Raw genomic sequence first — 19,289 nt, forward strand, 5'->3', positions numbered from 1 at the left:
TGTCAACCAGGAATAATGTAATCTAGCAGTTCATCTACGCGCAGAAAAGCAGCCTCTAGGAATAAGCACTGGCACGGTTTTCCTTGCCTGCTGCAGAACCTTAATCCTGCATTTCATGAATGAAATTTTAGCTTCTCTTGATCCCCCACTGAAAGAAAATGCCACATTGCCACGCCATCTTTATCCTGGGCTTTAATTTCAGCTGCTCAGATATTTTCATTTATGCTAGGCCTGCTTAGGTATTTCTCGGGCACATTTGCAGTGCTAATAAGACAGAAGCAACATCTGAATCATGCCCGTGAAATTAGCACAAGAAATAGCGTAGACTTGATATAAGCAAACCAGTTTGCTAGCCACAATGCAACCATGAACCATTACAACCGACTAACTGAGCAGCAGCTATGAACACAGCTATCTACTGTCAGAATGTGGGTGAACAGCAAAAGAGACCTTATCAATTGATGGCCCTATGGCCAGAATCAGAGTTCAATACAGGTGAAATGAGAATACATCATGGCGCTACAGCAATTCAATGAACTGACGCATAAATGTCAAATTATTGTTTAAGAGTGCAACGAGTGAATGAAAGTTATAAGCAAACAAGAGTGAACATGAGGCCAACCAAAGACGGGCCTCATCTGAACACTAAGCGAGGAAAGAAGCAGGATCCCATCCTATAAGGATAGTAAACTGCCACCACATGTGCGCTCCAGGGCATCATTAGGCTTTGATGGTCACGCTGCACAGACAAGACCCCGAGGGCTTCAGCTTTGACGTGCACCACTCAGAACCCGTTGGCGCAGCGGGATCATACATCAGCGTCTGATACCCGGGCTCTTCCTCCAATGGGAAGAGCAGCAGCTTGTCGTCATGTATACCCAATGAAAAACGAGTTCTTGAGCTACCTGTAAGCGGCACCGGGATTTTCTGCCACGAGTTATCAGCTGGGTTAAAGATCGCCAGGGACCTCTGGTTCTTCCATTCAATGCAGAAGAGCTTCTCACCAAGAACGGCATGAGCCGTGACCATCACGCAGCCATTCTTAACCTCTCCCCAGGCGTGGTTGATAGGATTGTACACGTCAACGAAACGAGAGTTGCCAATTGTGAAGCTTGAACGGCCACCCATGACAAAAAGCTTCCCTTCAAAACTGCACCCAAAGCAGCCCCACCTTGGCCTGCGCAGGCTCTCAATCAGTGTCCATCTATTCTGTTCTGGGTCATAAACTTCGACACTAGACAAATTGTCACCATTTGGACCAAATCCACCAGCAACATATATCACACCATTGACCTCTGCACAGGCGAAGTCACATCGAGCCACATTCATCTTAGCAAGCAAAGTCCACCTGAGGAATGAAAAGCTCTAAATGAATAAGCCTAATTATTTGAAATGATGTTACCTTAATTAATAATATGCATTTGAATAATATCAGTGCAGATAAATTTCTCTTGGGTGTATAGGTTCTTCCAATTGCTGGTTTAGCTTGAACTTTGTGATATTAGTAAGATCATTTGATTCAAAAGAATCTACGATAGTATAATTAACTTTATTGATACATAGGAGGATCCAAGCATACCTGTTGAGGCAAGAATCATACTGGTAAACCTCATCCGAAACATATTCCTTCCCATGGTCAGCAGCATATCCAGCAATAACAAAGAGCTTCCCACCAATAACAACCACACCAAATCCTGCCTTGGTTAGTCCAGGCATTCGCGGAAGAGGGCTTTGCGTCTGCCCTGAACACTCCAAAATCTCCCAGTGCGACCCCTTTGTGCCAGCTTCTGGAGTTAATACATACACCCACTCCTCAAGTTTCCCAACCTCCTTCCTTACAGCTATTAGTTCCTTGCTCTCAAGAAATGACATCCACCGCTTGGAAACTGCGCCCATAACAGGAAAATGACTACGAGGAACAAGGGCAAGACATATCTTTGCCAAGTCTTCAGGCAAGCCTGGTATTAGATCACAGTATGAATCACGTTCCTCTTGGGGCATAAGCCCTGAATAAAGTTTGGGTCTTGTAGGAGGCTTGAGCAGCATCCTCGCACGTAGGCACGTCTGTGATTGAGAAAACTGTTCTTGTGACCCAACAAATGCAAGCATTATGAGATTTAGTAGGAAGCACCTCAATGTTCGCCTCCTCTTGCAAACCAATAGGAATAAAAACCCTTGGCTTACTTAAAGACCTTGTCTACTATAAATGGCAATGGCTGAAAGGGAAGGATTCGTGGAATCCGTCGCCTATGGGAACGGTCAGGGACAAGGGCTTGAATGATGCCGAAATGATGTTCTTCAACTTTGATGTCTCTGTTTTCGTTACCCTTGCTGTATCAGATGCCATCCGATAGTGAGAGTCTGTGGAATGGACTTTCCTGGTAGAATCAACAGTACTCTCCTTATTGACAAGGTAGAAACAGTTTCCTCCCTCACACATGGCCCCAATACCTAAAGAAACAATGAACATAAGCTGTTAGCAGGAGGAAAAAATTTAGCTGCCAGGAATCTTCAGAGAGTGGGAGACACATACCTATGTCCATATAAGTTTGTATCACAATTAGCCAGCAGTAGCATCCATTTCTTATACAAGTCTAATCACCTGCAGTAATTAAATAAACTTAGGAGGAGGAAAAAGCAGATTGACTTAGGCTGATAAAGTTAATTTCATAGGAGCACAAGCATTCCAAGTAACTGCACGTTACTGTCTAGAAAAAGTCTCTAGAAAAAGGCTTCCAAATAACAGGGTAAACCATTCATGGCAACTGTTCTACTATTGATGTTACTACAAAAGCTTGGCAGGGAAAAGCGGGTATCTGACTACTCCATATCTTCAGTGGTATTACAAAGAGAACAGAATAGATATCTAATCATAGGAGATACCAATAATTCCTGATTCCACCAAGCAGAGAAAGATGGAGTTGCTAAGGATCAACTCATTCGAACTTTTTTTTAGGAAAAAGGATCGGGCACTAAGAGGGGAAAATTATGCTGCTAGGTAAAAACGCATTGGTTATTAAAGTTGTGGAAATAGAACAGGAAAACCCATACCAGAAACAGTTATAATCAGAACTAATAACAGCCATCAGACAAGCTAAACATTCAGAAACAGGGGAACAGGGGCATGGTGGTTCAGCTGAATCCCAAGATTCTTGGAAATCAAACTAGCATCAGTACTCAGCCACGCAGCAGGCAAATCCGCAACGCACAGGAATGGTGATTTGGATTTGATTGCTCTGCAGCGAAGAAAAGACTCGCGAGGACAAAAACGACGATGAATCATCCGCGCAGACGAGAAGGAGCTTTTCCTTACCGGCGAGAGGAGGAACCAACCCAAGCCGGCCCGGACGGACCAGCGGCGCCCCGGGGATGAGGACGGCCACGGGAGGAGAGGGGAGAGGCGCGGCGGCGGCGAAATGGAGGGATCTGGATCGAGGGGAGGGCGGTGGAGGAGAAACTTGGGGCACGGTTGGTGAGCGAACGGTGGATGAACACGGGCCGGGTTGGCACGGGTTGAGCTGGATAATAAATTTATAGGAGAGCTGCCGCCAGGAGTGAAAACGGCACCGTATTCCGTCCACGATGGGGTGGCCAGCTGAGAAGATGGCAACGGGCGTACCCGCGAGCAAGAAAAAACCCGGTGGCCGCGGATGAGGGCAAGAAACTCGTCAATCGGAAGTTGAGGTCTTGAGCAACATGCCTGCCCCACTCGGCTATTGACCTAGTATCCCGCAACTTGTGCTCTCCATCTTATCTACATCTCATTTAGACGTGCCACTGCCACCTTCAACTTGTGCAGCAGCCATGCTAGATGGAATGGTGGTGATCGGAGGAGCTCTCGATGTTGGCGACGAGAAATTTGGTGCTAGGGAATTGGGACGTCACATGCGCGTCTCACTAAGGCTTGGTTTAGTTATCCTAGAATCTCAACTTTGACACTTTGCAAAAAGAAGATTCCCCATCATATCAAACTTACGGTACATGCATGGAGTACTGAATGTAGACGAAATCAAAAACCAATTGTGCAGTTTGGTTCTACTTTGCGAGACAAATCTTTTGAGCCTAATTAGTCAATATTTGGACAATAATTCACAAATACAAACGAAACGCTACAGTATGCTACAGTGCTGGCACAGTTATTTTGGTTGTCCAAAATCGGGCAAGGACCTAAAATTGACATTGAATTCACATGTCTTTCGAAATTTGGTACTACGCATGCAAATTCTTTTAGCTTCTCTCCTATTTTCTTCGTTTCTCTCTTTTTTTTTTCTCTCCATCATTGACTAGAAGTTTTTGCCCTCACTTATGCATAAACCACGGACAGCACATGGATTTCAACTTTGGTGGTTTGAGCAGTACAACCAAAACTCCATCCATGAAAAGAAAGGGGTTGGGTGAGTGAAACGCATGCCTTGTGAAGTATTCGACGGCGGTGAGAAATCGCCCGTAGCTCGCTGGCATTGGACGATCCTGACTATTTTCGTCTTTGACAAAGCACAGCTTGTGTGCGTGGAGGGATAAGTGCTTGCTATTATCCGAGTCACCAGCTTCATCTCGCTGGTAGCAACGGTGGTAATAGCTCTCTTAAAATTTAAAAGTACTCGATCCTGCAGTGTATTATAGGTGATAAGTGGTGCTTGGATTCTGGATAAGTTTTATTTTGGCGAGCACATTCGACGAATATGGCTCATGGCATTGCCACTCGGCGCTGCTGTTATTTTTATCCGGTTGCTCGATTGGAATGTTTTACACGGTTCAGATTTCGACCTAGTGACAGCCGAACATGCTATCCATTTTCTGTAAGCATACTACTATCATAATGAAAAATACTCAACCATCTATTTTCTGTTAAAAAGAAGAAGAATGTGCATAGTGCACATTCTAAAAGCACCCTTAACGTGCAATTATTTGCAAGTAACGTGTGCTACATCATCCTCAACCACCGCTTAACATGCACGGTTTGATTGTCCTTCAAATATGCTTAGAAATAAAGCACCCTGCAGTTTCGTCAGAATTAAATTAAATCCCTAGCATTAGCATAACTAGTCCATCGTGCTCCCGCACGGACTAATATTTTTAAAACTATTGTATTTAAAAATTATTTAGAAATTCAACTCCTATAGCTAATAATCAAAATTATTTACCTACTACTCTCTCATTTTTTCAATACTTCAACATAATACTCATATAGATATCTACTTATATTTGTCCAATTGCGATTGATTTTCAATTAGTAATTACTCTATAAACTTTTTTCATTTTGTATCGCACCTCCTACATTGTGTTTAGCATAAAAATCAATATTTTTTTATTACTTCCTCACATACATGTATAAATGGTATACATGGTAAGACTTATCTTGCGTATATACCTTAACTTAGTTTTTTATATTAATACTAACATAAATAGGTAATTTATAATCATATATTAGTTTACTTTTGGACATTTCTTATGATGCACATGAAGATAATTAGAGTAAGATTTGGTTGTTTACTATAGATTATTTTTAATAGCAACGTACGGGTAACTTAGATACAAATTTAGAATCACATTATAAGTTATGCTTTATAATGATATGCATGAGAAAATTGGATGAAGATTATAGAGTTACTTTAAATTATTTTTTATAATGGCAGAACTCTATAATTTAAATATAGGTTTATGGTTTATTTTAGAATATTTTCATAATGATAGTGGTGGGTAACTTTTTTAAAAAATATAATAGATCAATGACTATGGTTATTAGAGTTTACAGGATTGATGTTTGATGTTTCTGATTTTTGTGAGAATTTCTAGGATTTATATTTTTTTTCTCTAGCGTGTCTCGTGAGAACAAATGTGGAGTCTCCAATGGAAAAAATAAGGTCACATTACTACAAAATTATTACCTCGAGCTACCTCTCATTTGTTAAATATTCGAACACAACACTTATATAGATATATTTATTATCTTTATTCGACTATGATAGATTTTAGTTAGTAACCACTCTATAATGTTTTCATCCATACTTATAATCTTTAACTGCATGCACTTGAATTTGTTTAATGATCCTAAGTTTGAGCTATAATTTTAACATAGATCGTCTCATCATTTCCTCTATATCTTTATAAATGGTGACACACATCATGTGTATATACCTTAATTATTATATCATAAACCCATAGTGTAAGAAATAGATTACTTATAATCATATGTTGGTGTATATTTTTAATTAAACCTCATTTTATTTATAATAATGGTATATGTAGGTAATATAGATGTGGTAGATGTGGGTAATTTAGATATAGATGTAGGGGTTACTTTAAACTATTTTTATAATGGCATAAGTGTGTAATTTTTTAGAAAACATAATAGATCCAATGGCTATGATTATTTGAGTCTACGGCCAGGTGTTTTGTCTTTTTAGAGAATTTCTAGGATTTCTCCTTTTTTCTACAATGTCCACTTAGGATCCTAGGTGGCTTCACCTGGAGGTTTGGAAAGGAGCCTCCAATTAGTAATACTAAGATTTAGCCACAGAAATATCACACGTGTTTTATGCACAAGTTTGTACTAGCACGCACAGTGTGATCCTAGTCCTTCCTACGCTAATAACCTGGTGTTGTAATTTTTGTTTTGTGCAAGTAGCTGCCGGCTGCGTTGCGTGTGACGACGACCGCCGGTGTGAGCGTCAGCATCCGGTGAAGATATATGCCTATCAAATGATCAAGTTGGCCTGGATGGGTTGGGTTGTTGCAAGGAGCCAGCAGGCGAGCAGCATCCTGCCGTCCTGCCGCCATATCTGAGGGAGGCAACAACCGGGGAGCTGGCCTGCAGGAGATAGACATCCTCTTCGCCGTTGCAAATATATGATATACTATATTCTCTTGAGATTGCAACGGATGCAGTCAGATCAAGATTCCGCTTGTGATGCACTCGACTACCATAGTACTCGTCTACTCATCTCGTGGAAGATTCGGTTCAGCCTCTACCACATGCGCTTGTGGCTCCGATCATCGTCATGATAACGTCGCATTTTGCTTGTGCGGGTCAACTTCTGTTTTCTGGATTCAAGGTCATCGTTTCGACCAAACATTCACGATTTTGTTTGTGGTTAGAGTGAAGCAGGAGTGGGATTCCTGCGAGCCATTTCTTTCGATTGATGTATACATGCATGGAACGCCTGTCACTTTAATTCTTACTAGGTTGCACACAGCCATATCTAGCACCAAGTACCAAGTAAACATTGAATCATTTCATAGCACTGGGATTTATTGGTGTAGTACATTGCGAAAGAAGTTGGCTGATTAAATTCTCGCTAAAGTGCTAAACTTTAGCAACTCAATTTTAGCAAATTTTAGCAAGGGTGTTTGACAGTTTAACAGCTAAAAGTTGCTAAACTTTAGCAACTAAAGTTCAGCAGTAATTAAATATTTAAATCACATGAAAGTTGGAAGCACGTTTCCAAAAAAGTTGCTTACCTTTAATTTTGATCTGTTATGGGCAGCGTGTGTGGTTGGTGCGTGGAGGAAACCAAGTCAGCGGTAGCTGCGAGGGAGGAGGAACCAGGGGAGGCTTTGTGTGGTGTAGTTGTGTGTTGGATGTTGAATTTTTTGGAGCGAGACACACATGGAGCACGGCCGAAACGTCATGAGATTTGTTGACAGGATATGGTCACCACTTTGGGGGAGTGATATATATGACCACATATATGCATGGGACATAACTACGTATAAGGACTGCATCAAAAGAGATAAGCTAAATAACAAAAGAGTCACGGTATGTGATCTACGTTGCGTGCAAGGAGTTTCCTCGGAACAGAAAGGAAAATCCACATGAACTCCGGAGGTGTGCGGAAATTATTCTTGGGTCAAATAAATTGCATCTATATGCGGATAGGGAGGCAACTCGGTGGAAAGCAGGGGCAAAAGAGTAGATCTGACAAAAATGGATGCATTGGACTGAATAGTCACTACTGGAAACTGACCATTCATCCAACGCATTAGTACTGGACGCCTTTTCGTGCGGTACTAACGCCGCGTCGTCACGCATAGTACCACTGGAGCCTCTATAGTACCGGTTTGGAGCCTCAGCCGGTACTAAATGGCAGTATGGGGACCGGGTGGCCAACGGCTAGATTTCGCTGGAAGCCATTTAGTACCGGCTGGTAGCTTCAACCGGTACTAAATGGTATTCACGCACGTGCGTACCGACTATTAGCTTCAGCCGGTATTAAATGTCACAATTTAGTACTGCTAGAGCAACCAACTGGTACTAACGTACAAACTATAAAATAAGCTCCTTCTTCCTCCCCGAGCCCGAGCTCAACCATTTGATCGAGAGCACAGGCTTCTTCACTCCCATGGCGACCTAGGGAGATGCTGCCCATTTTTCCCACCATTTGGGGGATTTCACTCTTCCGACTGTTCTAAAGGTTAGGAACTTCATCCTCCCTCCTCTCATAATTAGTATTCTATGTTTTATGCTTTGTAGCTAGAGAAATTTGTGTTTTTTTAGAGTGAGGATGAATGGAGAGTTTTTCAATTTATACATGCATGTAGAATGTAGATTTTTTGCTTATGAAAGTCTGTTCGATATTGAGAAATTTGTATTGAATGTTGACAAATATGTGTTGTGTTAATTACTTTTGTTGCTTTACATAAATAACATAAGTACAATGTTGAAACAAAAATAATCTACTAATTTTGTTGCTTTACATAAATAACATAGTTGAGCTCAAGCTAACGTCGATTCGGGATAAAGGGAGCTGCTGTCGAAATTTCCCAGAAAATTTGTAGGGATTTAATTTGTTCATCGAAAGTGGTCCATATATAAAAGGTTAGCAATATTGTTCAAAAAGTTTTTTTTACATTTGTTGCTTTACAAACGGAGAAGTAAATTAATTTTTTTGCAAATGGACCGACAATGGATGTACGGTGACCGGTGCTCCATGCCATTCATTAATGGCCTAAAGACTTTTCTTGAAGCGGCAAAGGCCAACAAGTCGCTGACGGATTTCATGTGCTGTCCATGCAGAATGTGCAAAAATAACAAGGATTACTCTAATAGAAAAACTCTATACGGTCACATATTTCATTGGGGTTTCATGGATAACTATATTCTTTGGACCAAGCATGGCGAAAGAGGAGTTGTAATGGAAGACGGTGAAGAAGATGATGATGATAACAACATTTCAGCTGACTGGCCTGAAGGTGGTTCCTTTGCAGATTTTGAAATGGGCGAGGCTGAAGAAGATTTTGCAGAAGATGAACCAGTTGACGAACTAGGTCGGTGTTGCTAGATGCAAAGAAAAACTTCGAAAATGCGAAGGAGACAAAAATTTGAGAAGATGTTGAAGGATCATAAAAAATTATTGTACCCCGATTGCGAAAAGGGCCGCAAAACGTTGGGTAGCATACTGGAATTGATGCAGTGGAAGGCAGCAAATGGTGTGACCGATAAGGGATTTGGGGAGCTATTGAGAATCGTAAAGAATGTGCTTCCCGAGGGTAATGAACTGCCATCAACCACATATGAAGCAGAAAAGGTTGTTTGCCCTGCAGGATTGGATGTACAGAAGATACACGCATGTCCTAATGATTGTATCCTTTATTACGGCGATAAATATGAGAAATTGGATGCTTGTCCTATTTGCTAGGCATTACTATATAAGATTAGGTGAGATGACCTTGGTGATGTTGAGGGGAGCCTGTCAAGAAGAGAGTTCCAGCAAAGATGATGTGGTATTTCCCTGTAATACAACGTTTGAAGCGCTTGTTCAGAAACAAGGCGCACACTAAATTGATGTGATAGCACAAAGAAGAACGTAAGCAAGATGAAAAGCTGAGACACCCTGCAGATGGTTCTCAGTGGAGAAACATTGACAGAATTTTTAGACTTTGAGAAGGACGCAAGGAACATAAGGTTTGGTGTATATGGGCCATCGTCAATTTCTTCATGCGAATCACCCTTTAAGAAAGAAAGGAAAGCATTTTAAGGGGGAGCCCGACACTCGTGCTAAGCCTTTGCACCATAACAGAAAGCGTGTATTTTCAATGATAAAGGATGTGAAGGTAGTCTTTGGTAAGGGTTCTGGTAGCCAACATGTTTCGAACAACGATAACGAACGTGCAACCATGTGGAAGAAGAAGTCTATATTCTGGGAGCTACCTTGTTGGGAAGTTCTAGAGGTCCACGATGCAATTGACGTGATGAACCTGACAAAGAATCTTTGTGTGAATCTGCTAGGCTTCCTCGGTGTTTATGGGGCGCTAAAGGATACATTGGAAGCAAGGTAGGAGTTGAAATGTACGGAACAACGAGAGGACCTACATCCGGAAAAGAGAGAGAACGAACAATACTACTTATGTCCTGCCAGCTATGCTCTTAGCAAAGAGGAGAAAGAAATCATGTTTATTTGCTTGAATAGTATGAAGGTCCCGTCCACGTACTCCTCTAATATACATGGAATAATAAATGTGAAAGAGAAGAAATTCACAAATCTAAAGTCACATGACTGTCACGTCCTGATGACATAGCTGCTTCCAGTTGCACTGAGGGGTATTCTACTAGAGAATGTGAGATTGGCAATCGTAAAGCTATGTGCGTTCCTCAATGAAATTTTGTAGAAGGAAATCAATCCAAATAATCTAATAAAGCTACAAAATGACGTGATCCAATGTCTTGTCAGCTTTGAGATGGTCTTTCCACATTTCCTTCTTTAATATTATGACTCATCTCTTGGTTCATCTTGTTAAAGAGATAACCATTATGGGTCCAGTATACCTGCACAATATGTGACCTTTCGAGAGGTTCATGTGGCGGAACCGCCCAAATTAACCTGACTAAAATGCATTGGAGTCGCCTGACACGCGATTATGCACTTTAAGCAAGTCAACTTGGTCGACCGTTGGATTTCATCCGATTAACCACATAAACAGGATCGAGAAGCATCGCTCACGCGAATGTGAGTAGCATAGAGGTTACAACATTCCATCACGACAACAAGTTCCACATTTTATTACATCAGAGTTTTTGAAATTCAAACCAAAATTTGCAAGGTTCAAAATCAAAAGAAACCAGCGGAAACTAAACATCGATACATGACATCATGACGGAGCCGATCATGACATCAAAAATTTCTTCCTTCGCCGTCCGAGGAAGGATCCCACTCGACGGTCCAGCCTGGAGGAAGCTGGGTCAGCCAAGTGGTACCAGCACCCAAACTACTGACATTACCTGAAAAAGATTAGCCACAACAAGGCTGAGCAACTAGTACTCAGCAAGACTGACCCGCCGAATGAAAAGCTCTACCAAGACCTAGACATGCAAGGCTTTCTGGCTCTGGGGTTTTCTTGCCAAAAGCGTCTAAGTCAGTCCTTACTTTCAACATTTTAGCTCATGTTCTACATTCTTTATCTAGTCTAGATTAGCAACTTATACTAAACAAGCATGATTTCCAAGCAAGTACTTAACAAGCATTAACTTAATCTCATAATCATGTTCCATCTTTACTCAGTGCGGAATAGCGATCAAGTAGTCCCAAACTGTGAGAGGCAGACGAATCGATTCGAATTTATTAACCATGCATGGCAAACCTAATCTCACGACATCCGCGCACCACGAAGGATCGCTTCATTTGTCAGCCGTCCCCATCGATCCCTTAGGCACGTGTCAGAGCCAACTTCCTTTGGCATGCAATGCTCCACAGTCCCCACCTATTGCTGCACTGTGACCGCACTTGCACCCACATGATGCACCATGGGAACGACGTTCCAAGGACAGCCGGAGGGTATGCCACGCCCCAGTTCAATCAGGTACTAGGCTTCCCCATCCCATACTAGGTATGAGATTAGTACTTTCAAACACTTGATCACGAATGCCGACACATTTCGACCTTAGTCCATTTTCATTTAGACAGACGGGGCAATCCACCAAGTATCGAACATAAGCCTGACCCCGTCCGTCGTCTTTATAGTGCAACATAAGTAAAACAGGCAACTCCTATAACTCGCGAGTGACAGGAAATCACTCGACTTTTACCGAAGTCTATTAAGCATTGCAACTACTCGACTCTAGCAACTAGTATTCAAACAAGGTACTAAGTTTATGCATCTAAGGTTCCATTACAACTCCTCGAAACGTAAATGCGCAATCAAGTAATCAATAATATTGCATGAACTCAAGATAGGGATTTATGCTCCGGGGCTTGCCTTCAGGAAAAGCTTGTGGGTCCTCAGGGTCTTGCTCTGGTTCGGGCTCTCCTTCGAAGCGATGCAGTTCCACGGCGGGGTCTTCTTTCGGTGCCGGGTGAAGCTCGTACGTTCCGTTGGCGAGATTCAACTCTACACGGAAATGCAATGTAGGGGTTAAACATTTTAGATGGTTATTTCAACACACTCATGTTTTAACACGGACACTTGTAGCAAAGCTACAGGAAAGGTGGGGGAGTTCAACTTCTGTTGGTGGAGAACAGGATGAGAGGGTCGGGTTGGGAGAACTTAGGGTCTGACCCTCAGGTTTAAGGAAAAACCGTACTGAGGTCCTCAGACTCAACACAGAGGAATCCCCGAAATTATTTCGCCGATACCCTCGGGTCAAAGAAAAAAAGTTACAGCCGAACCCTCGGGCGAGACGGAGAAAGGTTGGCGAACTGACAGGGTCGGCGAGGCGAAAGGAAAAAGGTCAGGCGAGACGAAAAGAAAAGGGGTCGGGCGAACCGAAACAAAGGGGTCAGGCGAACCAAAACAAAGGGGTCGGGCGAAACGAAAAGGAAAGGGGCCGGGCAAGCCGGATAGGGAGGTTAAGTAGCTTACCTCCAGGTCTACCGGTGAAGCCTTGGGGTCAAAGGAGTAGACTTGGGCGGAAGGTTGTACGCACTAAGGCTTGGCGACGGCGAGGCTTCGACGGTGCTCCTGCGGTGGCGGAGCTTCTGGTGGATAACTGGCAAACTCTCTAGTACCGCGCGGAGGAACAGGCAGTTGGTGGGTTGGGAGAAGCGGCTTGAGGGTGGCGGCGAAGTCGCCGGAGTGTGGGGTGGCGCAAGGGGGGTGAGCTCCACGGAAGCTCAGCGGCGGCGCGGGGAGAAAGCGGCGGCTCAGAGGAGAAAGCGGTGGCGCAGGTGCGGCGGTGGCAAAGGGGTGGCGTTGCCGGTGAGGGGGTGCCCTTTTATAGGGCCGTGGTGGGGCGGAGGGTCGAGGCGGGGCTCCGATGGGGAAAGGATAAGGCCGGGAGCGGTGAGTGCTCGGGCGAGGCGGCCATTGGCCAGCGGCGCCATAGGGCAGAGGAGGCGGAGCTCCGGGTGGTCTTCGGCGGTGATTGGCCTTGGGCGGCGTGCGTCTAGGGCTTCCGGTCTGTCGGGCAGGTGAGGCGGAGGGCTACCGTGGGGGTTGGGCAAGCGGGCGGAGGCGCGGGACGTCGGGGGCGTGTCAGCTTTCTCGGCGGACGGGCGGAACAGGGTTGGCGGAGCAGAGCCGTGGCAGGCGGAAGGCGGCACGCGCGCGGCTGGCGGTTGGCTGGCCAGGCGTTCGCTCCATCCTGTCGCGGGCGCGGGTTGGGCGCCGTGGCTCTCGTCCTGTCGCTGTCACGCTGGTGATAGGGCGCCGGCGAGCTGCCGGCGGCCACGCGGCGCGCGAGCGAACATGCTCGGGCGCGCGGGCGTCGAGGCTCCCTTCGGGCAGCAAGCCCGACCAGCTTTGGAGTGATCCTTCTCCAAATCTTTCAACACAACTCCCGAAACTCCCTTAAACAAACTTGCTCAACTCTGATCGTTCTTCAAACTTTGTTTAAGGTGTCGGTTTTGATTGTGAGAGGATTCGAAGATATTTTACGCCAAAGTTAGCCAAAAATCTGGAATTCCAGACTTAGGATTTAAGGCATCAGGGGTGAGTTGACTGTTTTACCTCACCTTGACCGGGGTTTTGAACAGGTTCGGGTCTGATTTGGGTCTGGGTCAGAGTAACAAAGTTGGAACACACTTGAGGTACTAAACTTCTATCAAGGTTCTGACTCAAGTTTAGATAGGAAAACAGGAGATGAAAGCTTGCAAGATGAAGGAAAACTCGAATTTCCAGGACTTAAGAGATTTTCAGAGTCCTTTAGAAAAACCGGCTTTGGTTGCTATTTTTGACTTCTTTCCACTCCTAATGTCAAAGTGCCTTTAACAAAAGTTGTTGGAATTAAAAAGTTTTACAACTCTTATTTGGGCAGAAACTTAAGTTTGCATATAAAATTTCAAGCTTTAATTCAAACTCCAAAAAGAGCTTCTTAGGTTTATAAAGGTCATTTCACTGCTTAAATCAGGGATTTATCACTGGTTTATAGTTAAAAGTACTTAATGTAGGTAGAGTTGTTACAGTTCATGTCGATGCTAAACAAGGACATTCGCAATCGTGCCCGTCCAGAAGGAAGCATCGCCGAGGGATATGGAACAAAGGAGGTCATTGAGTTTTGTGTTTACTTTACCGATAGGAGTCCCCGTGTCACGACATGAGGGCCACGTGAAGGGAAAGGGCACACTCGGGAAGAAAGCTAATATAAACATACATGAGACTAAAATCCGCAAAGCAAACTTCACAGTGCTGCAGAATTCATCCTTGGTGGCTCCATATATGGAGGAACATAAGGATATTGTACGGTCCAGAAATCCGAGGAAGTCTGAGGCATGGATTACATGGCATCACATGGATACTTTCGTAACATGGATCCGACGACACCTCATGGATAACAAGATGATTGATGAACAACTTTAATGGTTAGCTAGGAGACCATCTGTCTCGATATTGCAATACCAAAGGTACGAGATAAATGGTATACATTTTATACGAGAGCTTAAGATCAAAAGAGTACCAACCAAAATAGTGGTGTTCGTATAGTTGCAATAGATAATAATGGAAATAAGGACAATTACTATGGTGTTATAGAGGAGATTTGGGAACTTGATTATGGACCTTTGAAGGTCCCTCTATTTCGCTGCCAATGGGTTGCTGGAGGAGGCATAACAAAAGACCGGGATGACAACAGTGGATCTCAACAAGATTGGATATAGAGACGAACCATTTGTTCTAGCCAAGGATATGAGTCAGGTTTTCTATGTGAAGGACATGTCAAGCAAACCCAAGATGAAGGCCGATAAAAAGTCAAAAGATGAGCCAAAACATCACATAGTTCTGCTAGGGAAAAGAAAAATCGTTGGAGTTGAGGACATTTCGGACAAGTCAGAAGATTTTGATCAGTTTGATGACTTTCCTCCATTCTTAGTTCAGGTTGACCCCGACATCTTATTATCCAAAGAAGACGCTCCGTACTTACATCGCAATTATGACCAAGGGACGTTCGTCAAGAAGAAGATTATCAATGTTCCATTGAATAATGATGAGTAGCTTTAGAACTTTAATATTATGTGGTCATGTGATGAACTATGTAATGTATTTTGTACAATTCGAACAATTATGTGGTATTTCTCTCGATTAACGATACTATTTTGGCTCATCAAAAAGTCTGGAAACATTAAATTAGAGGCAATTATACAAGTACATTGTATACTGATGGCATAATTGTCAAATTTATTATAGCTAATAATTCTTAATATTTTTGCATTTTCAAAATAGTAGTTTTGTCCTTTTTTATGGATTACCAGCAGTATGGAAACATTTCATATCCTATTAGTAATTAAAAACTTTTAATTTTACTATATGAATAAATTGTTGTGAGTATCGGCCATTTTGGCCGGTACTAAATTCCTAGTACCGACCAAGTGGTACCGGTCAGGCGTCCGGTACTAAGAGGGTTACTGACCAGTATCCATCTTAGCCCTTCATGCCCAATCGAACGGTCCAAGTTGTGCATCACGGCAGTGTCCATGCTACCTCAGAGGATATGCTCGCTGAGCCATACTTCGTAATGTGGTGACTTTATTTTCATAAACACGGTGCTAAGACTATCGGACAAGACTCCTCTACGGTAGTAGCTTGCAACTTTGGGTCATCCAACTGCAGAGGACAACATAATAGAGAGGCTACTTGCAGCATTCTGACCCATGGTGGGGGAAGTGATTCGTCTGCAGTTGGTTTGTGACTAGGGGTGGTAATGGATCATGGTCCGCATGCTTTCTTCACAATTCAACTTAACCCTATCTATTTTTAGGTTAAAATCATATAATTTTATAGTTCAATTTTTATTGAACCTGATCTTTAAATTTGCTGGGAGTCCTTTTGTGACTCAAGAACAGCCCCAACCGTAACTTTTTTTTTTCCCTCTACTAGTTGCTTCCACGGTTGTTGGTATACGGAGTATCTTGGATGGAAGAATGGTGCCGTCACGTCCAGCGATTCCCACGCCCCGATGGGATGGCCGGATTATTGTTGCGGAGGATGCCACGGCCGGCGTGGGGGACCGACGCGGAAACCCGTCGCCATCCTCCAATCCCAGCAATAATTGCGATTCCTTTGGTGGGTTGGCCACGCCACTCGCCCGGCGCCATATCGGGGAGGCTTTTTCCCGTCGTCTCCCACTTTCTTTGGGATCCCTGGGGACCGTGCAACGTGCTCCCCCGAGACCAAATACGACGTCGGCCTATTTAAAACTCGCGAAAATCCACGGCCGGCGCTTTTTCGTTTTGTGACAGGACCCCCGGCGACCCGTGTACAAACGAGTCTCTCTCCAAAGCTCTCTCTAATCCACGGATGTGGATTTCATTTCTTGGGCCAATTTTCAGCCCTTTTACGCTACCTTCTTCAGGCCGGTCTAGTAGGCCCGTGTAAGCAGCTACCGCAATCTACCTACCATAAACGACCAAAATTTGTTTAGTCAATGAAGGCCCAACAAACCTAAACAAGCAAAGGTCTAATAAACAGATCCGTTCTTCTTCAGGATAAAATTGCTGATATCACCCTATTTGCAAATAAAATCTTAAATTAACCTCCAACGAATATCCAAATTGAACTTTGATTACATTATTATGTTTCTCATAGCAAGGTCTTCGGAACAAAACCACATGCGACTAACTTTGATTATATTTTTTTAAACAAAGTATTTTTTTATCAAGCTGGAGCAATCTTTTATGAAACTAGAATAAATGTTCAATATTAATGACAAAATTGTTCAAGCTTCGCAAAGGGAAAATGTTTCACTGAAATATAAAATGGACATGTCTTAAAAAATAAAAAATGTTACTATTCATTCTCAGGAACTAAAAGGTGGAAATTGTTCGTGTCTTGCAAACTAAGAAATTATATAAAATAGAATAGGACATCTCCTGGAGGACTTCAACCATATAGATAATTGTAGATGTCACGTAGAACAAAATATTGGAACATGTGGAACAAAAAACTTATAACACATGTACAAAAATATTCTATGGTTATATCAATTGATGGAGCAGCTCTACATATCATGTGGAACAAAAGATTATATCACACGAAACAAAACTAAACGCTTAGAACTATTGCAGGTACCACGGGGAACAAAAGGTTATATTAGGCAGAACAAAAGCATTCAATTAATTGAACAATTCTAAACATCATGAACAAAATAAAATGAACATGCAAAATAAAGGAATGCCAAGAGCACACTAAACCATGTCCTTTGACAGATTAATGGTTTTGTAGGTGAACTTGAGCGTACTAATGTCAAAATGAGGTGGCTCTACCCATTCAATAAAATAAATAGGAACATTAAGTTTTAAGACAAAAAAGGAAAAAGTAAAATTAAATTAAATTTAAAAATGAGAAGAAAGAAGAAAGGAATTAAATTAAAATAAAGAACAAGAAAGAAAAGAAATAATAAAAGATACAATAAAAACAATAATAAAAAAGAAGTAGAATAAACATGGAAGGAAAAAAAAGAGACAAAACATAAGGAAAAAAAGACAAACATCTGGCACCTGAATGAATCGATGCAATGTGGGCCGGCTAACGTGGACAAAAATAAACAGAAAACAGAGTTCTCAGTACCTCACGGTGACAAATTGCATTGTAGTTGCATACACAACATACACGTATATTTAACGATCATGAATAAATCCGCAAGTGCACGGATACACCGTTGTAGCATTTTATCTAAGAGTATTCCCAAGGATATCGTATTTCCCGAAGGAAGACGGGTAGGTCAAAAGAGTTTACTATGCATATGAGTATACCATAGATGGATAGAGACAATACTCAAGGCAACGGTAAGATAATAATAGATATGTAGTGTGACACACACAGAAATCATCTCAAGATAACTAAGCTAGGGAGAAGGACTAAGAGTTAGCTCTAGGTTCATATGTACTTCCTATATACTGCACAGATCATACAAAGCATAACATACATACACATTGTATAGAACTCAGACCTATGCACCCAGGCACACATAGGAACAGTACCTGTACTGGTTCCGCCCAACAAAGTTACTGCTAATTTACGAACTCCTACAGCGTTCTGAACATGAAGGATTACAAAGGACCAACAGAGCTATCACCACCTGCGGCCTACCTCTGCGGCTCATGGGGCAAACTTATATCCAATGAAGCTAAGCAATCCAAGCACCATGCTTGCATTGTTAACAACACTCCAGCCATGCCGAGCTATTCCGAGCTATTGTGATTATGGCTGAAGCCACCATAAACATGGCCATTGAACTGATGCCGTAGCATTGATCAACTAAGCTATACAAGGTATATATGCACACAGAGTTTGTACTGAAGCATGGTCTCAGGCATACATGAGAGTATATAACCGTATACTGCGATAGCAAGGGTATACGACTAGCATACGAGCATATAAGCCTAGCACATCAACATAGCAAGGGTATATATCTAAGTCATGCATATAAGAACCCATCACAACAATGGATACTTTACGAAGCTACCGACCACATATTGGAGTTTATACACAACATATTTTAATTCAAGCAGCTCAACAATGACATTTTTTTACCCAAAGAGGGTGGAGATTTATTACAAGAAATTAGCTCAAATTAACTAATTAGAATGAAGAACACCCCCTTTAAGGTGTCTGAAATCATCCGTTGTGAGAGGCTATTTGTATAAATAAATACTATGATCTATGTGAAGTATGTACCGTTTAATTCTTTTCACTCATTTTCATATTCTTTAAATTAAATAAAATTGAAAACCATATTGTGTGTAGTAGCAACACATGACAACAGCAAAAGGTGCACTAGCAGCATCACAAGGTAAAACCTAAGCGAAATGGATTTGTTGCGTGAACATTGAGGTATAGTTATCCTTTTACCATTCTTTATGGAGTGAATGGCGAGCCAAATGCCTTGCCAGTGACTCAACTGGGCCGCTAGTCACTAACAAGGG

The 19,289-nt window shown here is 42.5% G+C and overlaps 1 protein-coding gene across 1 annotated transcript; it reads right to left on the reverse strand.

Annotated features, from left to right (window-relative positions):
• Positions 1 to 429: 429 nt before the first annotated feature.
• LOC101771656 (F-box/kelch-repeat protein At1g67480) lies at positions 430 to 3,584 on the reverse strand. The gene is made up of 4 exons (XM_004952485.4): positions 3,314 to 3,584; positions 2,534 to 2,602; positions 1,580 to 2,451; positions 430 to 1,348 (listed from the first exon to the last, which is right to left on the reverse strand). Exons 3-4 carry the CDS (start codon positions 2,107 to 2,109, stop codon positions 721 to 723), a joined length of 1,158 nt encoding a protein of 385 aa, XP_004952542.1. The 5' UTR covers positions 2,110 to 2,451; positions 2,534 to 2,602; positions 3,314 to 3,584; the 3' UTR covers positions 430 to 720.
• Positions 3,585 to 19,289: the final 15,705 nt, after the last annotated feature.

This window comes from Setaria italica, chromosome I (genome assembly GCF_000263155.2).
Source record: "Setaria italica strain Yugu1 chromosome I, Setaria_italica_v2.0, whole genome shotgun sequence".
NCBI classification, from domain to species: domain Eukaryota; kingdom Viridiplantae; phylum Streptophyta; class Magnoliopsida; order Poales; family Poaceae; genus Setaria; species Setaria italica.

What these genes read in the sequence shown, in the direction of transcription:
- LOC101771656 (XM_004952485.4), bottom strand. Translation starts at nt 2,109, where the DNA reads ATGCTTGCATTTGTTGGGTCACAAGAACAGTTTTCTCAATCACAGACG. An exon ending in TATGATTCTTGCCTCAACAG is followed by an intron (nt 1,349 to 1,579) that starts GTATGCTTGGAT and finishes TTCATTCCTCAG; the next exon opens with GTGGACTTTGCTTGCTAAGA.